Genomic DNA, 24,574 nt, shown 5'->3' with positions numbered 1-24,574 from the left:
AACCATCACTGCAACACTCTACCGATATGGGCTTTATGCCAGAGTGGCCAGACGGAAGCCTCTCCACAGTGCAAGAAAGCAAAAAATCACCTAAAGAACTCTCAGACTGTGAGAAAAAAGATTCTCTGGTCTGATGTAAAGAAGATTGAACTTTTGGCCTCAATTCCAAGCGTCATGTCTGGAGGTAACCAGGCAACGCTCATCACCTGCGCAATACCATCCCAACAGTGAAGCATTTTGGTGGTAGCATCATGCTGTGGGGGTGTTTTTCAGCGGCAGGAACTCAGGAACTGGTCAGGGTTGAAAGAAAGCTGGATGCAGCAAAATACAGAGATATCCTTAATGAAAACCTGGTCCAGAGCACTCAGGATTTCAGACTGGGCTGGAGGTTCACCTTCCAACAGGACAAGTGGCTTAGGGTGGGCCCAGCCAGAGCCTGGACTTGAACCCAATCAAACATCTCTGGAGAGACCTGAAAATGGCTGTCCACCGACGATCCCCATCCAACCTGACAGAGCTTGAGAGGATCGGCAGAGAAGAATGGTAGAAAATCCCCAAATAGACTCAGGATCAAAGGTTGCTGAGTGACAGTGAGAGCTAGGTGGGCTGGCATCAGATGATGAGGTGTCCATGGGGAACCAGAAATCACTATCTGAGGAGAGTACAGCAATAATACAATTGTATAGTGGGTGTATATACACATGTATACTCAGATTTTTGTAGATTCTGCCAAACTTTTCATATTTACTGTAAGTTTCATAGCATGACAGTGGCCCAATTCATGATATGAAACGTGTAAAACTGGCCTATATTAATCATACCTGACTATAATAAGAAAAAATCTATGTAATGGACGGGGAAATTATACTTTCCTTATATGTTAATACGTGTACACGTACACGTTGTTTGGATACCCACTGCCCAAAAGATCTATGAAGTTAAATAATTCATTCATCACCATTAGACATTTCAGGGAAACTTGCTAAATTTTAAAATATCTTTTCAATATGGGTATATATAAATATAGAAGGACTTTATACGCACACATTTCCAGCTTCCATAGAGAGTCTTACAACTGACCAGGTCATCAGCCTCTCCACCAACCAGAACGGCTGTAATAGGATAACTCAAACATATTGCGTGACTCCAGCGCTCTGATGGACGATCTGTGTTAAATAGGAAATAAATAAAATACTGATCTGAAAACTACTAATCTCAAATTGATCCAATTCTCATTACTGGAGACGCACAACAGTCTCTAGAGTTCACAAAAACAAAAAACTTCCAGTGAGCGGCATTTCTGTGGACGGAAACGCCTTGTTGATAAGAGAGGTCAACGGAGAATGGCCAGACTGGTTCGAGCTGACAGAAAGGCTACGGTAACTCAGATAACCACTCTGTACTGTAAAAGGGGTAAAAACCAAACTATTTGTTCCGATGTCAGATTCCAATAGAATGGCCCCTTGAAGGTCTCTGCGTCTTTTCTGAGCTATGAAGTAAAGCAATTATTGTTAATTTACACTTTACAAATTGATTCTGTTATTAATTTTATGACTCCAATTTAATATTAATCTGACTCCATTTTAAATTGACCTCTAATCTAGATTACAGCTCTAATTAACTTCTGATCATTCTTTTAATTTGATCTTTTGATTACTCTAAATCCTCTTCTATTCATTGTCCTTTCGATCTTTGGAATCTTACTCCGGCCGTTATTAAATTACGTAAACCTCCCGAAAATGGATAGCCAGTTCCGTTCTTAGTCAGCGGTTGTAAGGTTAAATAATATCATCTGGTTTGGCTTGTCTCATAACCAGACGATATTGCCGCTTAGTCACGTACATACAACTTGCTAAGATGGGTGGTGAGCAGTGACTGAGAGTCTTTATATGGCTTTCTCCTACCTGGTTTCTCTTATATTAAAGTTCCAGTATGGTCTACCCTGGTCTAATGAAAATCCTACCCGGTTGTCCTAGGTGGTTTCTCCTACCTGGTTGTCCTGGGTGGTTTCTCACAATGATTCTAGAGAAATTCAGACTAAATCAAATAATAACAATTTATTTGCCAGGTAGTATATAAAACATTGTTACAAGAATTCAGTCAATCCCAATTTCACATACACTATATTGCCAAAAGTATTTGCTCACCCATCCAAATAATTGAATTCAGGTGTTCCAATCACTTCCATGGCCACAGGTGTATAAAATGAAGCACCTAGGCATGTAGACTGCTTCTACAAACATTTGTGAAAGAATGGGCCGCTCTCAGGAGCTCAGTGAATTCCAGCGTGGTACTGTGATAGGATGCCATCTGTGCAACAAGTCCAGTCACTACTAAATATTCCACAGTCAACTGTCAGTGGTATTATAACAAAGTGGAAGCGATTGGGAATGACAGCAACTCAGCCACGAAGTGGTAGGCCACGTAAAATGACAGAGCAGGGTCAGCGGATGCTGAGGCGCATAGTGCGCAGAGGTCGGCAACTTTCTGCAGAGTCAATCGCTACAGACCTCCAAAGTTCATGTGGCCTTCAGATTAGCTCAAGAACAGTGCATAGAGAGCTTCATGGAATGGGTTTCCATGGCCGAGCAGCTGCATCCAAGCCATACATCACCAAGTGCAATGCAAAGCGTCGGATGCAGTGGTGCAAAGCACGCCGCCACTGGACTCTAGAGCAGTGGAGACGCGTTCTCTGGAGTGACAAATCACGCTTCTCCATCTGGCAATCTGATGGATGAGTCTGGGTTTGGCGCTTGCCAGGAGAACGGTACTTGTCTGACTGCATTGTGCCAACTGTGAAGTTTGGTGGAGGAGGGATTATGGTGTGGGGTTGTTTTTCAGGAGCTGGGCTTGGCCCCTTAGTTCCAGTGAAAGGAACTCTGAATGCTTCAGCATACCAAGAGATTTTGGACAATTCCATGCTCCCAACTTTGTGGGAACAGTTTGGGGATGGCCCCTTCCTGTTCCAACATGACTGCGCACCAGTGCACAAAGCAAGGTCCATAAAGACATGGATGAGCGAGTTTGGTGTGGAAGAACTTGACTGGCCTGCAGACAGTCCTGACCTCAACCCGATAGAGCACCTTTGGGATGAATTTGAGCAAAGACTGTGAGCCAGGCCTTCTTGTCCAACATCAGTGTCTGACCTCACAAATGCGCTTCTGGAAGAATGGTCAAAAATTCCCATAAACACTCCTAAACCTTGTGGAAAGCCTTCCCAGAATAGTTGAAGCTGTTATAGCTGCAAAGGGTGGGCCGACGTCATATTAAACCCTATGGATTAAGAATGGGATGTCACTTAAATTCATATGCGTCTAAAGGCAGGTGAGCGAATACTTTTGGCAATATAGTGTATGATCAGAATAAACAAACATTCCTAAAAATAAGATATAAGTCAGAGAAACATACTTGGCAAATAGAAACTACATACAGCGACAGTATGGGAGATCTGAATACAGACTCCCCGAGCTTCTTGCCAACTTTCCTTAAATACCCAGACAGAATAAACATTGTGTACCAAATGGTATTATCCTTTGAACAATGAGAATTTGGGGGTGAATGTGTTCTTGACTTCCTGGGGTTTAACCTTGTTAATATACAGGAGATCAGTTAAATTGTAGGTCAAGGAGGGGGATAGACCTCCAGAATTATGTAGTATTTGGCAAAGACCTTATAAAAAATAAAAAATAAAAAAAAATATATATATATATATATATATATATATATATATATATATATATATATATATATATAAATCCTTGATAAATTCAATTAGTTTAAAAATGAGCTACAGCAAAAGAAAAGCCTAGAGTGGATCCAACTATACATACAAAGCTGCTTTAATTATGAAATCTGAGTCATTTATAGCAGTGTCCTTGTCTGTAATCAAACAGATTGGACTTACAAATTTAGCACTAGACAACCTATTATTGTCAAACATTATTTTATAAAATATATTGTTAATAAAAGCAAGCTTAAAGCAATGGATAAAATCAATGATAAAACTATATTCAGCAGAACACTACTTAAACTACACCTTTAATAACACTATTTGAACAACTGCAACTTGAACTGGCTGCTGTCCAGTTTCACTTGCCTTGAGTGAGGTGAAAGAGTCCCAATGAAAGTAAACACTACCATCTGCTTTGGCAAAGGTTAGGGCATCTGAACCTGGTACATCGTGCAGTTGACATTTCTAAATAGGGTACATTAGAAACGACAAAGACAAACGACAAAAACAGACATGTTTGATTAATCGTGTGAATTTAACGGGAGAAGTACGGTAGGTTATATAAAAACACCCATCTGATAAACTGCCGAGGTGTTTCACTTAAGGACCAAAGGGCATGCTCTTGCTTTTCAGGTTCAGGTAAATACCATGTGTGGCCCTGCAGTCTGCAACCAGTTGGACCAGCGTGATGGGGGTTGCATTAATAACCTCCAGTGTCTGTCACTCTGCCATAACTTATAAAAAAAGTTTTACTCCTAAATTAATTAATAGTCCTTTTGAAACATATGTATAAAATCATGAGCACTCACATAAGACGAAGACTCCAGTGATATTAGTAACCTCATAGAAGCTGTTTTATTCTACATGGAGAGGGTCCCCTCATGGGGGCAGCCATGTTAAAATCACATGATCAGCGACTACTGCTCGCTTAATCTCAGTAACCGCCCTGTTATTTGACACTTTTACTCTTGGATTAAATTAATCATGGCTAACTGTGAATAAATTTTTATCTGCCTTATTTTTCAGTTAAACAAGGGCACTGAAAATAAGGTGGATAATGGTATCTGTAACTGAAAACTGTTTTGATTGAATGAGACTGCATTCACACCACTAGGTGTCAGTGTAAGTCCAAGATGACACAAACACAAAAATTATCATGTGCACCTTTAACATCTGATATAATGCTTGAAAATGTTCAGGTTGTACTCCACCGAAGACAATATGCATTTCTGAAACATGGGTTCCCTCGGAATTTTTATATGGGTTTTTATAATGCCAGTTTTGGATTTATGAGTAAAATAAGGTCTGTGGTGAACATTACTTGAAGATACTTGGACATTTTGTTCTACAACATACAGTTGTAACAATTACACCCCAAAAGTGAATTTTGAAGCTGCCATGTTTCTTAAAAAAGTATGTTGCTGACAAGTTTCTAGATAAGAACTACTACAGTTTTCTGTTTGGTCAGGCATGTTCATATACATCCTTGTGGTATTTGTAGTTCTTATCTAGCAACCCCTTAGCAGCATACATTTTTGTAAAACACCCAGGGAATTCCAGAGGGAGCCCATGGCAAATTAGCCTTCCGGGTTCGCCTACAAATTGATGCAAAAAACAATTAATGAATTAATAAATTGGCTAAATAGGCATACACATAATACAATATATTAAAGAATAAACACTGAAATTAATATGTAAGAATAAATAAATGTTAGAACAATGTTATGAATAAATGAGCCGATTTATACAAAACACATTAATTCAGCAATATATTTTAACAATCGATCGGCATGTACAGCGGATTTGAATGTTAAATTGATCGAACATTAAATTCCATTGACAGGCATCTCTTATTTAAATTCAAATATATAATTGTCTTCCAAAAAGTTGTGAAATTTCTATGCAGATTTTAATGAAGTTTTCATTTTTATTATTATTATTTTCAGTCTAACAGAGCACTCTGTAAGAGATTCAGAGTCTGCTCCAGTCTTGAACTGGCATTTTCACTTCTGCTATTAGTCAATAGGTTGAACTGTTTGAGGAAAAGGTTTGCATGTGGCCTTCCCTTTTTTGTTTTAATGCAGAGAAAGGCTTTTTCATGGCGGCTTTTTCATGGAAGCACAATATATTGCCTTAAAGTTGCACTCAGTAGGCTAATTTTTACCTCATTTTAAAAGTTTTACTTCTAAAGAAATCCGTTGTAATTTTGAAACACATGTATATAATGATAAGCCCTCACATGAGATGAAGACTCCAGTGATATCAGTAACCTTATAAAAGCTATTTTATTCTACATGGAGAGGGTCCCTTCATGGGGGCAGCCATTTTTGAATCACATGACCAGTCGAATACTACTCGCTTAATTTTCAGTAACCGCCCTGTTATTGGACACTTTCACTCAGGGATTAAATGAATCCTGGCTGACTGTGAATAGTGAATTTCTACAATAACATTGATAACTGAAAACTATTGCGTTTGAATGATGCTGCTTCCACGCCACTAGGTGTCACTGTCTAAGTCTAAGATGACATATTCAAAAAAATTACTGAATGCACCTTTTAAGGTCAATGTTTTTTAAAGGAAAAGAACACATTAAAATATGAATATTGATGAAACAGACCGCAACTGCAAACTGGATTCATTAGCAATGTTTATTGTGAACAAACAGCAAAAGAAAAACATGAAAAGGTTGACAAACAAACATCAAATTCATATCATCCAAAAAAGATACACAGAAGGACAGGCAAAAAAGCACATTAGCAGTATAAAGTATCTGAGCAGCACAATGCAAGTCTCTTAAGACATACAAATAATTAAAGGTACAAAAGTAATTCACTGGTAAAGGAGGCAAGTGTGCAGGTTGCATGTTTGCAGTGTGATTTGGTATTCTTAATACAATCAAGAACAGAGTACTGAAATGAAAGTAAACACTATACTACAACCCTTGCTGTCAGCACTCAGTGTGGCATATTGCACAACATAAACAGAAATAATCATGAAACTCTGCTAGAGTTTGTCTTGTATTTTTCTGAACCACCCTTCAGAGCCTGGGACATGTAAATATTGAATCAGTTATGTAACAAGTTAGCTGCCTTTTGTGGCAGGAAATGGTTTCCTTTTAAGTTATAAACAAGGGGGATGTGACCACTGCCATAAGTAGTATCCCTGGTGATTGATTTGATAGCCATCTTGCTACAGCTTCCAACTGCAATAAAAACATATATAGGTGAATGAGGTTTCTAATATATCTTAACTACAGTAGTTGTAGCTTCAAGTGTTTTTGTAGTTCTGCTGTGAATTTTGATAAGACAAAAATATATCTGACCTCAAAGAACCACTCCAGAAGACTATTGGCAATACACATCAATAAATCTCTCTCTCTCTCTCTCTCTATATATACATATAGAGACTTTAAAATTACTCATTTATCACAACCTGAATAAACTGTGGTCTGTTTTCTTATTTGCATTTGATCTGTATGGAAATGTTTGAAAAGCATTTGACCAGGGTGAACACCCATAAACCTTCCCTGATTACTACTATAGTCCCTGATATGCGATGCCACAGTTGTGGTATCTGCAAATGCAAATATAAAACATATATGGACCCTTGAAATATTATTTGCACATAGTATCTTAAGTGCACGCAAAACACCAAACATAACACATATCATGAGCTTTGTGATTCCCTTACTTCTAAAATCATTTTGTACATATAAGCAAACTTTTTGATCGATGATAGGGCTTTAGATAAAATAAAAGCACAAATCAACAATAGCAAGAATTATACATAAACAGTAATGTAATACACAAGATCAAACATAAGTATCACTAAAACCTTCATTTTAAATATGCACTTGATTCCTCAGGCACTGTAGTACACTCTGTAATACAGTGTCTTATTCCGCCAGAGTGAATAAGAGTTGTCAAACTTTATTAAGTACGTGCCCTCTCCTGGAAAATCATGGCTGCCACCCTGCACTGCCAGATGACTATCTTGACGGTACACAGGAAGGATCTCTCCCAAGTTCGAGTTGGCTGCTGATTTAGAGCCCTTCTCTACATCTCCAGGAACAACAGGGCCTGTTTGAGAAAACAATTGACATGTCACTGAAAGTATTAGTTATATGAATCCATTTAGTGTAAGTTGGGTGAATCTCACAAAAAAACATGTCAGGTCAAATATAACCCAAATACTGTCTCACGTAGCCAAAGCTTTCACAGTGACAAAAGGTCTGGGATGTACTACAACTTAAATTATCCAAGAACCACCCACTTAAGGGCCATTCACACCAAACACGTATTTGTGTCCATCTGCTCTCCTAACTCCATTGTTTTTCTATGTAAAGATGTGCTAGATGGACGTCTGGGACTGTTGCTCACACAGGAACACAGGATTTGTTTAGACGGCGTGTAAGGTAAAACATTACCTTTAAAAAGCGCGTCTAGAGACACCTGCGTTCTGTTATTTGCTTTGCGTCCAGCTGTTTTTCCCCCAGTGTTTCACGCAGGAGCAGTGTGTTTTTTTTATATGACATGTCAGATTAAAAAAAGAACATAAACTTTTAAAAGTGGGTCTCGAGACACGTTGTGCATACCGGCTGTTTTTTAGCGTTGTGCGCAGGAATGGAGTGTTTTTAGACACCATGTCAGGTAAAAAAAAATAATGTAAACTTTTAAAAGTGGGTCTCGAGACACCTGCGTTCTGTTATATGCATATGCAAAGTGATCAATTAAAGTTAGTTTTGTTATTATGTGCCGTTTAGGGGCAGGGTTATTTGAGATATATTATCCCATAATAAAAGTCCGCCATGAAAAAAATAAATAAAAACAATTATTTAAATAATGGAGTGGCAACTGCATAGAAAACACATTGATAAATAGTGGAAAATGTGTAGAGAGTCCAAGTACAGTACTGAATAAGAAGAAAATTAAGCCTATTTTTTTTAACTTATTGTGACATGATTTCAATGACAATTAAGCACAACTGTCGAGCAAATTCTATTATCATATTCGTCCGGACATGTTCTCTATTTTTTAGTTTTTATACTATTGTTCTAAATGGTGATATATTATTAGATTCAGTATTTAGCCTACTTAACTGTCATGAACATGCAAAATATAATCTCTTATATATTTCTTAAAATTTTGGGCAGAAATATGGCCTGGACATATTCCATGAAAGGTTTTGTGAAATTCACCCAGTTTACTGATTTGTTCATTACAACTGAAGAGAAATGTGTCAATAAACCATGCAATTTCAAGACACAAGTAAGACACTATCAACACAAAATACTGCTAGTGTGACTGAACAAAAGCAGGAAACAGGACAGGAAATGCCCCCTCACCTTCCAGCTCATCATCTTCATCCTCGTCATCACTGGATTCACTAATGTGGACAGTAATGTTTCTGCTGGTGACTGGTGACCAGTCGAAGTAGACCCCAAAACCAATGTCATAACCATCTGTAGCAAACTCCCAACACACACGCTTGGCCTCAGGAACAGTAGGCATGTGGACGGTCATTATATCTCCACGGTAGACAGTCACCACACTGTCCTTCTCTTGACGCATCTTAGCCTTTAGCTCTTTCAGGGCCATTGAAGTCCAGGTAGATGCAGGTTTCAATGGCGGAAGAGCTGCAAAAAGATCCCTCAATTAATTATTTTTAATTTCACGCATGGATTGACTAAAAATATCAGGTTGAAGCATTGTGTTCACACCACAGAGGATGTACTACAAACGGAACTTTAGGACCCTTAAGCCCATTTTGGAAATGTTATGTTTTTAAACATAAGGTAGCAGAATAAGTGAGCCAAGATGCACTTAATTGTAGCGAAATATAGCTGCATAATTTCACATTGGCTCTAACATCCATGTTAAAATGTAATCACTGTAACACACAGCCTTTTTGGGTCGATTATCGCTTTTATAAAATGACAGCAACAGCAATATAATAAAAGGCAACAATGTTTAATATGTAAATGATTTTATATTTATATATACATATACATATATACATACATACACACACACACACGTTGGTGCAGCTATCATTATGAGGACTCTCCATAGACATAATGATTTTTATACTGTATAAACTATAGATTATATCCCCTAACCCTACCCCTAAACCTAACCCTCACAAAAAACTTTCTGCATTTTTGCATTTTCAATAAAACATAATTTTGTATGTTTTTTAAGTGATTAATTACCAGTTTGTAACCTAAAAAAAATGTCCTCGTAAACCACTTAAACCTGCCCACACACATACACACACTGGCGGCCAAAAAACTAGAATAATGTTCAGATTTTGCTCTTATGGAAAGAAATTGATACTTTTATTCACTAAAGTGGCATTCAACTGATCACAATATATAGTCAGGACATTAATAACGTGAAAAATTACTATTACAATTTGAAAAAAAAATTTCAGAACTTCTTAAAATACTTCAAAGAGTTCTCATCAAAAAATCCTCCACATGCAGCAATAACAGCTTTACAGATCCTTGGCATTCTAGCTGTCAGTTTGTCCAGATACTCAGGTGACATTTCACCCAACACTTCCTGTAGCACTTGCCATAGATGTGGCTGTCTTGTCGGGCACTTCTCACGCACCTTACAGTCTAGCTGATCCCACAAAAGCTCAATGGGGTTAAGATCCATAAATCTCTTTTCCAATTATCTGTTGTCTAATGTCTGTGTTTGTTTGCCCACTCTAACCTTTTCTTTTTGTTTTTCTGTTTCAAAAGTGGCTTTTCTTTGCAATTCTTCCCATAAGGCCTGCACCCCTGAGTCTTCTCTTTATAGTTGTACATGAAACTGGTGTTGAGCAGGTAGAATTCAATGAAGCTGTCAGCTGAGGACATGTGAGGCTTCTATTTCTCAAACTAGAGACTAAGATGTACTTATCCTCTTGTTTAGTTGTACATCTGGCCTTCCACATCTCTTTCTGTCCTTGTTAGAGCCAGTTGTCCTTTCTCTTTGAATACTGTAGCGTACAAACTGTATGAAATCTTCAGGTTTTGTTTTGGCAATTTCAAGCATTGTATAGCCTTCATTCCTCAAAACAATGATTGACTGACGAGTTTCTAGAGAAAGCAGTTTCTTCTTTTGCCATTTTTGACCTAATATTGACCTTAAGACATGCCAGTCTATTGCATACAGTGGCAACTCAAAAACAAACACAAAGACAATGTTAAGCTTCATTTAACAAACCAAATAGCTTTCAGCTGTGTTTGATATAATTGCAAGTGATTTTTCTAGTACCAAATTAGCAATTTAGCATGATTACTCAAGGATAAGGTGTTGGAGTGATGGCTGTTGGAAATGGGGCCTGTCTAGACTTGATCAAAAATGACTTTTTTTCAAATAGCGATGGTGCTGTTTTTACATCAGTAATATCCTGACTATACTTTGTGATCAGTTGAATACCACTTTGTTGAATTAAAATAACAATTTCCTTCCAAAACAGCAAAATCTGTACATTATTCCAAACTTTTGGCTGCCAGTGTACACTGCTTCCTTCAGTTTCACTGCTTCCAAAACGTGCTTCCTTTTGCTCTGACAATGTTGCCCAACTCTGAGGATTGGTTTTTCCAGCAGGACAATGCTCCATGCCACACAGCCAGGTCAGTCAAGGTGTGGATGGAGGACCACCAGATCAAGACCCTGGGCCAGCCCAATCTCCAGACCTGAACCCCATTGAAAACCTCTGGAATGTGATCAAGAGGAAGATGGATGGCCACAAGCCATCAAACAAAGCCGAGCTGCTTGAATTTTTGCTCCAGGAGTGGCATAAAATCACGCAACACCAATGTAAAAGACTGGTAGAGAGCATGCCAAGACGCATGAAAGCAGTGACTGAAAATCAGGGTTATTCCACCAAATATTGATTTCTGAACTCTTCCTAAGTTAAAACATTGGTGTTGTGTTGTTTAAAAATGAATACGAACTTGTTTTCTTTGCATTATTCAAGATCTGAAAACACTTCATCTTTTTTGTTATTTTGACCAGTTGTCATTTCTGCAAATAAATGCTCTAAATAACAAAATTTTTATTTTTAATTTGGGAGAAATGTTGTCAGTACTTTATAGAATAAAACAAAAAAGTTCATTTTACTCAAACACATACCTATAAATAGTAAATCCAGAGAAACTGATAATTTTGCAGTGGTCTCTTAATATTTTCCAGGGCTGTGTATATATATATATATATATATATATATATATATATATACACACACACACACACACACACATACATATATATATATATATATATATATATATATATATATATATATATATATATATATATATAATGTGTGTGTGTGTTGTATATATTTTATTTATAATTATAAATTATAAATATTATGATAAATATTAAGATAAAACAAAATGAATGTATTGTTTATATAATAATACTAATATAATATTATTATTAAAAATAATAAAAATCACAATAAACCATTATTTTACCAATTAATTTATATAGTTTATATATAGACACATTTGGTATATTTATTATTTATCCAATTGATGTGCAGTCACATGTTGTGTGTATATCATTTGTATTGTACTGTATATCATATCTTTTACGGCTCCTGAGATTTCAGAGTCTGAACTATCCAGTTATATAAAACAACTTTTGTACTGCATATTGCATGCTACAAAACTATGCCTATATAATGCACACTGCATGCTATTTTTGGGACAGCATACAACACAGCACAGTACACAGTATCCAACGATTCAAAGTGTTGTATTCTGAAAAACTGTCACATGATCACCAATCCTACAGTGACTTATAAGAATATACACCAACCCTACAGACACATTTTTTATGATTACTTTAAGACATACTACAAATGTCAGATTTGATCATTTTATAGATCACCCATATTTAAAGGGATAGTTCACCCAAAAATGAAAATTCCCTCATCATTTACTCACCCTCATGCCATCCCAGATGTGTATGAGTTTCTTTCTTCTGCTGAAAATAAATGAAGATTTTTAGAAAAATATCTCAGCTCTGTAGGTCCATACAATGCAAATAAATGGTGATCAGGAATTACATAAAGGCAGCTTAAAAGTGATCCATATCTCCAGTGGTTTAATCCATATCTTAAGAAGGGATATGATAAATGTGGGTGAGAAACAGATAAATATTTAAGTCTTTTTTTACTATTCTCCTCCCTGTCCAGGAGGTGGCGAAATGCACAAAGAATGTGAATCGCTAAAAACAAAAGAAGAAGAAAAGTGAAGATTTATAGTGTAAAGAAAAAGTCTTAAATATTGATCTGTTTCTCACCCACACCTATCATATCACTTCAGAAGACATGGAATAAACCACTGGACTCCTTTTATGTGTGGATTACTTTTATGCTGCCTTTATGTGCTTTCTGGACCTACAAAGTTCTGCCCACCATTAACTTTCATTGTATGGACCTACAGAGCTGAAATATTCTTCTAAAAATCTTCATTTGTGTTCAGCTGAAGAAAGAAAGTCATACATATCTGGGATGGCATGAGGGTGAGTAAATGATGAGAGAATATTCATTTTTGGGTGAACTATCCCTTTAAGGACCATCATTTAATCCAAACAGTTGACAAGAGTATTTTAGGCTTTCACAAATCACATTCTCTGGGGGCAATTATGAAAGATGATGAGATGGTTTCCAGAGCTTTGCTTCACTTCTCTAATAGAGGGTACGCTAACCTTTTTTCTCCCCAGGCGGTGAGGTCCCCTCACTGGTAGTGCTCTCCTGTGAGTCAACTGCCTCTGCTTTCCCAAGAGATACACTGGGCTCCTATTGACAACACCACAACAATACAGGCATAGCACAAGGAACAGGATATATAGATATATCTGATGGGCTTAATTTCAATACCTCGGTAGATTGTGGAAATTCTTTGTCATTGCTGATACCATCCATTTCAGTTTGGTTGTCTGGTTGGATCACTGTCCGGGAAAGGTCTGTGCTTTGAAGTCTTCAAAATGAAAATAGTAAGGATGACTTTTAACTATAAAATAACCATTTGTTGAGTTCCTTTCTGCAGAAAGGCTTGATGCATGTTACATCAAAGCATTCACAAGCCTGTTACCTGTTCAAAGGATTTGCTTCACAGTTTTTTGAAGTTATACCAGGGAAAGAAGAAACGGACAGGGATGACAGTCTAGACTGGAGCCCTGGTGTCTCTAGTTTCTCCATCTCTAGAGCACCAAGCACATTCAATATATCCATCATCATATATACATCACAGTATTCATGTAATCAAAGTGCAGGAAAACTCTTACCTGACTCACAGGTGCCCGTCAGATAACCTCATTAATGATACAAAATCTGCATGATAACAAAACACATTGTTTTCTAACATAAAATAAACTGGCATTGCTATTATTGATATATATATATATATATATATATATATATATATATATATATATATATATATACATACATACATATAGGTTTCATGCGCAATCAAAATTACAAAACGCAACTGACAAGCACACACAGGATGAATCGCAGCAACAGTTTTGACACGTCGATGAACTGCAGTGAAATCACCCACCAAACCATCAATCTCAGTAGAAGGAATAAATATCGAGAACAAGCCGCATTTATAGTCCATGCCAAACCCACCGAAACATAAGTATGTGTTAAACTTACACGTCCAGTATTGTTGTGTAATATAATGTACACTGACTTACCTCCAGCGAGAGTGTGATTCTGTTATACGCAACAGTGTTGACAGAGAACGCTTGATGCCCAGGAAGTCCGCTAATTTGTAAATACCTACTGTGATGGCAGTGACAACAGAGCTCTTCTTTTAAGTTGAGCCTACAAGGTTTTCTACACTATGGGCGGTACACTGGCAAGGAGACAAGAGGCCGTTCTTTTTGAATGGATGTCTAGTGAGGAGATGTTTCAGTGTGCTGAATAAACTGCTTTTGCAAGGAAACAGTTTATCACTTAGTGAACTGACCGTCTGTCCGCTAATTTTCAACATGTTTTACACTAAAAAATCCTTTTTAGTTAACTACATGTGGGGTTTTCTACGATATAATTGCTGTTTTATAGAAGTCACGCTCAATTTTGCGACATGTAGGTGTCAGTTTACGGCTCTCCCCATTCATTTGTATGGTATCCGCAAACGGTGACTTACTGTCGTAACAAGCTAGTTTACCGTTACGCTCTGTCATGGGGAGAGTTTTCATCGTTTAAAATATCTTTGGTGACAAGTATTTCTGAATGTCGACCAGACACACACGACTACATAATAAAAGTTCCCAAATAAGAGGGTTTTTAAAAAAAAGTTAAAGAGGAATAAAAAGCTGTTCTATGTTTAGCTATTTCTATAGTAGGATAATTTCGTTTAAAAAGATGTATTAATTTTAAAGTAATGTATACATGTATAATTTTAACAGGAGTACTGAAATATTAATCAAACTGTTACCCAGCAAACACAGAACCTTCCCCCAACGTTAGGATTTGGTTCTCATTTGGTAATTTTTTTGGGAACCAATTCCTGACGTTCTAGGAAGGTTCTCTTAGGTTGTATTTTTTGTTACAATAAACTAACGTTCCCAGAACGTTGCAGGGAGGTTTTTGTGTGACAACATAATAAGAACCTCCACAGATCGTTCTCTAATGGTTATTTTTAGATTTTATTTTTATAACCAAAAACTAACGTTCCCAGAACATTCTGGGAACCAAAAATTGATAGCTGGCTACTGTATTTCAATATTGAAATATAATACATTTAAATTAAAAGTGTATTTAATAAAATAAAAATAAATATATAAAACAGTGGCATTTTATTTTGCATTTATTTTACATTGGCTGTGTTTGCCTATATATTTTTTTCAATCTGAAACTGTGAATAACTCTTTATTAAAATTAAATAAAAAAATATAAAAAGACCCTCATCTAATTGAAATTCTCTCTTGTAAGAAAGGACATAACATAACAAAATTGGCATCATGTCTAAATCAACATGGTAGGGATTATATACTTTAAAAAAATAATTTTAAGATTATTAGACATTTCAATTTCATAACAAAATTTCATCAAATTGAATTGAGTAATCTTTAGTAGACTCAAAAAACTAAATATTTTAAGTTTTATTAAATAAATTTTGGAAAAACATTAAAAAATGTAATTTGATGGAATTCTGTTCTAAAATTTAAATGCATAAATCTTAAAAATAGGCTAAAACTTTTTTGTACATATGTTCTCTAAGTAGATTCTGAATAAAGTAAGCATTGTACAGAATACAGTAAGTTTTTGCAAAATCTTATATTCTTACTGGGAACACTACAATAAGGTTCCATTTGTTAACATTAGTTAACATTAACTAACAATGAACACTTTTACATTTATTAATCTTGGTTAATGTTAATTTCAAAATATACTAATACGCTCTTAAAATTAAAAGTTGTATATGTTAACACTAGTTAATGCACTATGAACTAACAATGAACAAAGATTAATAAATGCTGTAAATATACATTGTTCATTGTTAGTTCATGGTACCTAATGCGTTAACTAATGTTAACGAATTGAAGATTATTGTAAAGTGTTACCATCTTGCTTTTCCTTGATTCAGCATTTTCTAGTTAACTCAGCTTGTTCAAATGTACTCGAGAACATTTAAAAATCATAAGTAGCAAATATCTACAGAGAATAACACACAAAATATAGCACTTCAGCTTCTCAAAGGAGTTGGTACAGCTGACATACCCACTTCCCCCTGAGTTTAATTAACACTTATTTTAGACTGCACTTTACAAACACCAGCACATAATAGATGGTTAATGATAAACAGATCTTACATGAATAGAAATATACAATGTAAATCTAAAATGTTGCACAATTTAAACGTTAAGTCTGTTTCGTTCCTTCTGCTAGGTTTGAAAATACACTGTTACATGAGTGAAATGCATCCTTGCAAGCCTTTATTTTCTTGATACCAAATCAGATAAAGGAGTCTCTTTAGTTTGTGCATCAACCAAAGTGATCCAGGTAAAAGGGCTGCAAAAACAGACAAAAACAGAGTCAAACTTCAGGCATCAGGTAAAGATTTTCCTAACCCTGATTTATCAAACAGAACCTATGCATTTGCATGAGAAATGTTTGAGACTCACTGTGGCAGACAAGCCTCTTGTTCATCGGAAAAGGATGAAGCAGGAACCGGATTAACAATCAAAAAGACTTTAATTCAACATAAAACACTTAACTGAAACATAACAAAAGCGCACACACAAAACACTGATCTCTCTCTCTGGTGTCCCCGGCTCCTCCTTTTATCTCTCTCCCGCTGATTGGGCAACTAAGCGCCGGGCGTGAATCCTCTCGGCCCGGCCACGCCCTCCTCCTCATCACACTCACTCATCAGACTAACAGAATGCACTCATTGAGCAGTTGAAGAGCCTTTCCGGAACCCAGTTTTTCTGCCATACACATGTGGAGGAGAGTGTACAGCACAGCAGACACCCATCTCTGGTCCAGGGAGATGCCACCTGCAGTAAACAGCGCAAGTTTACTTGTTGGTGTTTAATGTTTTGTTATATTGAGATTTAGATTAGTTTCTGTTATGTTGGAGTTTTGGGGGTTATCATTATGGTATAGGCTTGAGTTTACGACAGGTAGATGTCGCACATGATATCGATTGCTTGCTTCACTGAGCAATTGCTGTGCTAATCATAGTATAATTACTAAACTACATGTATTTAGCATGCTAACATTCACTTTCACTGATTAGAATGCAAAGAAATAAAATAGATTTATTTAAGTTACTCTGACATGTCTAATTTTGTTAGGTTTACCCAATTCAATTAGGTTCTTTCTACACAAAGTGTTTGAGATTACATAGTAATTTAAAGATGCACTCTGTTGTCTTAGATTTACACTGACACCTAGTGGCTTGGATGCAGCATCATTTAAAATCAATAGTTTTAAGTTTCAGATGCCATTGTAGAAATGTAGTATTCCCAGTCAGCCATGATTATTTAATCAATGAGTTAAGGTGTCAAATAACAGGACGGTGACTGAGATAAAGCAAGTAGTATTTGGCTGGTCGTGTGACTCTAACATGGCAGCCCCCATGTGCGGACCCTCTCCATGTAGAATAAAACAGCTTTTATAAGGTTACTAATATGATTATGTGTCTTCATTTTAATGTGAGTGGTCTTGATTTCCTACATATATTGCAAAACTACAATTCACGACTTTAGGAGTTAAACTTTGTTAATGAGGAAAAAATTACTGAGTGCACCTTTAAGAAAACACATTTCAAACACGTGGAACCACTGTCCACAATTGAATCAAGTCCAGCCAAAGAGGTTTTTTTTGTTTGTTTCTTTGTCTTGTTTAATACCTGTTTAATGGCACTGCTGAGGTGAAACTGTATACGAGGCAGTGTGAAGGCATTTGGGAGCGAAAGATTGCACAGACTTAAGGTAGATGAGCAGGCAACACACAGAGAAAGAACACATCTGCCCATTAAGCCAGTCTAATGTTGTCAAAGTAACACTCAACACCCATCTTTGAGATGTCACCTAGAACATCAATGAAAAAAGAGATTACCCTAAAGAGACCGACAGGTCTTCCAGTGAGGTGTTTGAAATCAATAAAACTGATTCACAGTGTAAAAAGTGTTGTTTTTGATCAGTGTCTGACACCAGCCTCAGGTGAGGGTTTTAATGGGTGGACAGACACCAGGCGGGTGCACCTTCGCATGTTTCCTTGCTAGTGCTTGTGCGCATGATGCTGAGTTAATGCGACTCGAAGAATATATTACTGTTATACATAAGAATATGCAACCTTTCACTCGAAATGCAAGCAGAACCAATTTCAGTGTAAATTTTTCATAAATGCAATCTGACATAAATTGTTCAATCATACATTCAATAATCTGTTTAGGCAACAAAACAATATATGGGCAAGATGCAACCAAAGTACATTAAAGGAATGTTCCGGATTATATACAAGTTAAGCTCATAATGCATAATGTTGATTACCACAAAAATGTATTTCGACTCGTCCCTTCTTTTATTTAAAAGAAGCAAAAATCGAGGTTCCAGTTAGGCACTTACAATGGTAGTGAATGGGGCCAATTGTTTTTTACGTTAAAATATTCACTTTTTGAAAAGTACAGCCACAAAACATAAAAGATATGTGTGTAAACATGATTTTAGTGTGATAAAATCACTTACTAACCTTTTCTGTGTAAAGTTAAAGCCAATTTTACAATTTTGTTGCCATGACGATTTAATGTCAACAAACCCTAAAATGGCTGTAAAAATGACAATTTAAACAACTTTACAGCTCAAATAATACACACGTTTTAACAGAAGAATTAATGTAAGTGCTTTTATAAAATTATAAGCTTCACATTTCTGACTTTAAACCCTCCAAAAACTGGCCCCATTCACTTTCATTGTAAGTGCTTAACTGTAACCTCGATCTTTGCTTTTTATTTTTTTTAAATTTATTTACTTATTTTATTTAAAATGTAATGTATTTTTGTGGTTATCAACATTATGCCACAAATACTGTTGATTGAGCTTAACTTGTATTGAACCCGGAATATTCCTTTAAAGGTGCAGTTAACGATTTTTTATGGAATGTTATGTAGAAAATGTTCCTTCTCCCTTGAAAGATATGAATGAAATAAGTGTCCTGAGATATCGCACCGATCTCTGTGACAGCACTAGACTCTGTAAACAACAAAAATGTGACCACATACACATTTTTAGATCAGCCAGTCAGAAGATTTTGATGTGTTTTTGCATGTCAATCATTTTGCGTGTTGTCATAGTGTTGAGTTGATGCGGTTCATTCTGTCATATTCAAATTTATAACCGTTGTCAGCTGAAGATGCTATATATATTATAATTTTATACATGTTATTCTTTGCCATTCACAAAAAAAAGCATATTTACTAACCTAAAGTCTCAGGTCTTTTAGTCGAGGTGTTCATATTAGATGGCATGAGGCTGGACACTTGCAGTAAAACCATAGCCAGCTGTTTGCCCATCTGTCCTCTACCCAGTATGCCAACAGACAGATGTGTTTTAGAAGTTTCCTTCTGTATGAAAATGCACATGGCATCAAAAAACGAATACGAGGTGGGCCTGGGTAGCTCAGCAAGTATTGACGCTGACTACCACCCCTGGAGTCACGAGTTCGAATCCAGGGTGTGCTGAGTGACTCCAGCCAGGTCTTCTAAGCAAACAAATTGGCCCGGTTGCTACATGGGGTAACCTCCTCGTGGTCACGATTAGGGGTTCTCGCTCTCAATGGGGCATGTGGTAAGTTGTGCATGGATTGTGGAGAGTAGCATGAACCTCCACAAGCTGTGAGTCTCCATGGTGTCATGCACAACGAGCCACGTGATAAAATGCACGGATTGGCTGTCTCAGAAGCAGAGGCAACAGAGACTTGTCCTCCGCCACGAGGTGAGTAACCGCGCCACCATGAGGACCAACAAAGTAGTGGGAATTGGGCATTCCAAATTGGGAGAAGAGGGGATAAAAAATAAAATAAAAAATAAACGCATACGAGGCTGGATTCGGCCCGCATAAAACGGAGTTAAGATCTTTATGGAGATAAGATCCACAACAGCTGCTCTTACCTTAACAAATGGACCAGTATGCAGACAAACACCGCATGCGCACATCCACTGACAGTCAAACCAGCTGACCGACTGCGAAGATACAGATAATTTTTCTCATCTTCAGTGAGTCCAGCCTCAAATCCGAGAGTTAAAATTATCAGTTAAGTCAAACATTGTGCTATGCTAGTTATGTAAACATGACCAGTTACTATGGCAACTAGTTCAGACTGTGAAGCTAGGATCATCTAGACATGAAGCACTCGATTAACGTCGGTTTTTCAAAACAAAAGTCCCAACGGCCCTGATTCATAAAGCAGACACTTCAGAGTCAAAGACCTCTATTGGCATGCTGAATGAACATTTTATTCATTGCAAGTTTATAAAAATAAAATATAAAACAATTTCAAATGAAAAAATAAAAACAACAACGAATGCACAAAACTAAAAACACTGTACAAGGCATATTATGATATGAAATAAAACTTAACACAAATAATTACAGTCATGTACAATGTTGTACCTCCCCCATACCATTCTTTTGTACATTGTACATTTAACTTCAAAAACTATGATCAACATTATGACAAATAAAATAAATTATATTATAAATTATACAGATGCAAAACAAATCATCATGTATTATTTTTAAACAGTTACATCATTACTCGTCATTTTGTGACAGTAGCCACAGTGATTTAGTAATTTACCCTTTGGAACATTTGCAACATTCTAGTTTTGATAATTCCTTAACTTCAGGTCCTCAGAGATGCAAAATGGGGACAGGGAAATCGTACTACAATACACCTTTAAGTCCATTACCAAAAAAACATAATACTGTGCCGTTTAAGCGTTTCATAAACAGAGAAATTGATGGAGAAAGCAAAAGGAAAGAGGATATGTGGTGTGTTGTGTGTGGACTTTTGTTTTTGATGAGTCTGTCAACTGGGATCCACTAGGTGCTGTTTTACTAATAATTACACTGATTTCCAGAAATACATTTTATTTTACAGAAGGCAAAGGGCTTTGTTGAGTTGAGTTTTTATTTTTTTATTTTTTTCAAAATGAAATGAAACTCTTAAAACAAACTTCCTTCAGTGCACACTTAGTGCTCTTAGTGTCCTATTACATGCTTAAACTTTCCGATTCTGTAAGGCATTTTCCTAATCAGCATAGTACTGAATATCCTCAAACAGCTTTTACTTTAAGTACTTGATGAGTTCTTATACATAGCTTTTGCAGAAACACATCCAGGAATCCTGGGAAAATGTGTGCTGTTTTCTGTATGTAATTAAGCTGTGACATGATGAACATAGAAAGTTTGCCTGTTTTCTCCTTCAGTCGAAAAACTAAAAAGTTTATTGCAGGGATGGACCCTAATAAACCACTGCATTAAAAAGATTGACTAGACAGTGTCTTATGACAGAGTGGGTGTTTTAGCTGCTTTAAGTCTGCCTCATTAACCAATGATTGAACAGTGTTTTATATAATGCCTAATTAACTATAGATAGTGAACGAAGAAAAGCTATTTTTATATAAATTAAAGAAAATATTAGCTACAAATGACTTTTCTTCAGTCCCCATAATTAATTTGCAGTGAAAGTATTAACATAAATGATGCCATTTTCTGATATCCCACATTTACCAGAATATACCCTCATACGCATAATGCATATTAGTCATTCAAGCACTGATTACGTTATTTTATACACAATCTTTCTGTAAGTGCTGATAGAAAGTTAAAACATAGGTAATGAGGTTAAGTGAGGTTAAATACATTTAAGACGAATCAGATCAGACCAAAAAACAAAAACAAACAAACAAAAAAAGGCTGACAGTTCTTCTCAGGCTACAAACTCTAGGTATATGAAAACTTGTAAGCTGTGTTTTATTGTACATTGTAGTATTTGGTTATTTGTATACAGCTCATGCAAAGATTTGGCCTTGTGTGGAAGGTTGATGCTATATTACAGTGTTTCTACAAGCAGAAAATGAAGAGCTCTGCAAGATAATGCTGCACTGCAAAGAGGGATTTAGCTGCATGCTTTTAAAAATATATTTATTTTTTTAAATGAGTTTAGAATATGAGTGAAAGTGCATGAGCCAATAGCAAACAGCAGCCAAAAAATGCCTAGATTTTGGAGGTTACACTTCACAATAAGGTTCCATTTGTTAACATTAGTTAACGCATTAGGTATCATGAACTAACAATGAACAATATACAGTATTTGTATTTATTAACCTTTGTTAATGTTAGTTAATAAAAATACAATTGTTCATTGTTAGTTTATGTTAGTTCATAGTGCATTAACAAATACAAATTTAGAGTTTAAAATGTATATGTTGTAATGACCATTAACTAAGATTAATAAATGCTGTAAAAGTGTTGTTCATTGTTAGTTCATGTTAACTAATGTACTTAACTAATGTTAACAAATGAAACCTTATTGTGAAGTGTTACCTTTTTGGAATGTAAATCTATTTTGTTTTGTTCAATATTGATTGGACATCTCATGGCACATAAAATACAGAGCAATATGGTTAGTTGATGATTATTGGCTGTTGTATCAGTAATCAGGAGTATCATAAATGTAGGAGTTTACATTCCACTTTTCCTTCATGGTAAAACATTCTCTTTTGACGATAAAAACGTTATCGAAAAAGTCACTGACTTTGACATTGTATGTGAAGAGAGTCATTAAGCTGAGGGCTTTTTGATATGAGTCAATAAAAAATAACTAGGACCTGACGACATCAGATTTTTTTTTTCGGCAATGATTTTGGTGTAAAATCTGCAGAATGGATTTAAACTTGATAGAGTGTGTTAAATGAACTGTAGAACTTAGTGAAGTATAGGCATTCATAGGACTTCTGCAGGTACAGATTTTGTGTGGGTCAGCAAATAACCAATAAAAAAACAGAATATATAAACAACGTAAGTACTACATACGTAAATGTGTGCTCATGTGAGGGTGCGTTCAATATAAAGTATAATGATGTGGGATATCAGGTGCTCTACGGTAAAAAAAAAAACAAACAAAAAAAAAAACAATCAGTTTTGTTTGTGACTCCAGATCGAGTCTGCCCTGTATATATTCCAAAGAAAACCATCTTTAGGCAGGTCAAAGCACAAGAACACTTTTTTGATTGTTTCATTGTTTACCATTTCTTGGAAAAGGAAGAGCTGCTGTTCTGGCATTCCTCTTATGCCTTACAAACTCTTAAAGGCCAGAGACATACTCCATTAGAGTTTTCAAATGCAGACACAACTACTTGGACAAAGCACTGCATGCACCGTTGACTTAGCGTGCATTCTTGTGTTACTGTGATGGTAACCTCAATGTCTGTGCCAGATGAATGTGTTAGCTAACTTCACACTTTTCACAATTTTCATTGCTTGTAAAAGATTTCTCTTGTTAAAGGGCATAGACTTTGATTGCTTAGTGTAACATAATCACCAACTGCCGATTAAATGCATTTGCAATATACTATATTAGTGTACGACAAAGTTCTGGCAGTGTCCGACATTTTGCGTTGCAGTTGCGCAGTGTGACTTCTCTAATGACGATCAGATGAAATAAAACACCCGGTCAGCGCTGTCATTTGGGACAACTGGGACCAAAGTCTTGGCTACGATGTGAATTGCACAGTCTGACATAATTCCGTACAGTTTGCCATGGCTTTTACCCAAGATCTGGGATCATAACGTACAGTTTGACAAGCAACAATTGAAAGGACCATAAAAATCATAGTGTGCACCTGGCTTAACTTGCTCAGCAAGACTCTGTTCAAACCACTGCCTCGTCATAATAGCATACCTGAAATAAAAAAAAACCTCGCCATAGAAGATTTTAGCACCCTTTGTGGAAACGCGGAAAATGCAATGTGTACATGCGTTCTTAATTGCGTTTTGACACATTTGGGAATGCAACAACACGTGAAATTAAGCTTGCATAGCTAGAAGCATCTGTAGTCACATACTTGTTTCAGGCCTTGGACACAAGACACCTCAAGGTGCTGCTAGTAGCTAAAGCTCAGAGCAAGAGCGAGACAGTAAAAAGGAAGAGTTAATGATGGCATGATCTGACAGTGTAACCGACACTGCACTCAAGAGAGGGCTGCAATGTGCATCAAATAAATAACATAATAAATACTATAATACAGCCGTGCTTGATGCAAATAGACAAACCTCATGTGGTTCATGAATACATACAATCATCTTC

The 24,574-nt window shown here is 36.3% G+C and overlaps 2 protein-coding genes across 3 annotated transcripts; both read right to left on the bottom strand.

Moving 5' to 3' along the window:
• Positions 1-6,367: 6,367 nt before the first annotated feature.
• LOC127455271 (protein TMED8-like) lies at positions 6,368-14,566 on the bottom strand. 2 transcript variants are annotated; one of them, XM_051723007.1, is made up of 7 exons: positions 14,446-14,566; positions 14,029-14,074; positions 13,836-13,944; positions 13,622-13,721; positions 13,450-13,540; positions 9,078-9,368; positions 6,368-7,812 (listed from the first exon to the last, which is right to left on the bottom strand). In XM_051723007.1, exons 3-7 carry the CDS (start codon positions 13,940-13,942, stop codon positions 7,595-7,597), a joined length of 807 nt encoding a protein of 268 aa, XP_051578967.1. In that variant the 5' UTR covers positions 13,943-13,944; positions 14,029-14,074; positions 14,446-14,566; the 3' UTR covers positions 6,368-7,594. The 2 variants fall into 2 exon arrangements, with proteins under 2 accessions (XP_051578967.1, XP_051578969.1); XM_051723009.1 differs by lacking the exon at positions 14,446-14,566 and having other exon boundaries at positions 14,029-14,091.
• A 2,562-nt stretch (positions 14,567-17,128) lies between these two features.
• On the bottom strand, positions 17,129-20,539 carry LOC127454719 (NADP-dependent oxidoreductase domain-containing protein 1-like). The gene is made up of 3 exons (XM_051722076.1): positions 20,373-20,539; positions 19,685-19,826; positions 17,129-17,256 (listed from the first exon to the last, which is right to left on the bottom strand). Exons 1-3 carry the CDS (start codon positions 20,415-20,417, stop codon positions 17,129-17,131), a joined length of 315 nt encoding a protein of 104 aa, XP_051578036.1. The 5' UTR covers positions 20,418-20,539.
• Positions 20,540-24,574: the final 4,035 nt, after the last annotated feature.

The sequence above is a fragment of the Myxocyprinus asiaticus genome, chromosome 17 (genome assembly GCF_019703515.2).
Source record: "Myxocyprinus asiaticus isolate MX2 ecotype Aquarium Trade chromosome 17, UBuf_Myxa_2, whole genome shotgun sequence".
Lineage (NCBI taxonomy): Eukaryota > Metazoa > Chordata > Actinopteri > Cypriniformes > Catostomidae > Myxocyprinus > Myxocyprinus asiaticus.
The sequence above is the reverse complement of the archived record's forward strand: the minus strand, read 5'-3'. Positions and strand labels throughout refer to the sequence as shown.

Bases quoted from the DNA above. Each gene is read 5' to 3' on its own strand.
- LOC127455271 (XM_051723007.1), bottom strand. From the start codon at position 13,942: ATGGAGAAACTAGAGACACCAGGGCTCCAGTCTAGACTGTCATCCCTG. The intron at 13,541-13,621 runs GTATTGAAATTA...TGTTGTCAATAG, and splicing joins AATTTCCACAATCTACCGAG to GAGCCCAGTGTATCTCTTGG. The intron at 7,813-9,077 runs GTGAGGGGGCAT...TTTCTCAAACAG, and splicing joins TGAAGATGATGAGCTGGAAG to GCCCTGTTGTTCCTGGAGAT.
- LOC127454719 (XM_051722076.1), bottom strand. From the start codon at position 20,417: ATGTGCGCATGCGGTGTTTGTCTGCATACTGGTCCATTTGTTAAG. The intron at 19,827-20,372 runs GTAAGAGCAGCT...ATTTTCATACAG, and splicing joins ATACTGGTCCATTTGTTAAG to AAGGAAACTTCTAAAACACA. The intron at 17,257-19,684 runs GTTAGTAAATAT...TGTTTACTGCAG, and splicing joins TAAAAGACCTGAGACTTTAG to GTGGCATCTCCCTGGACCAG.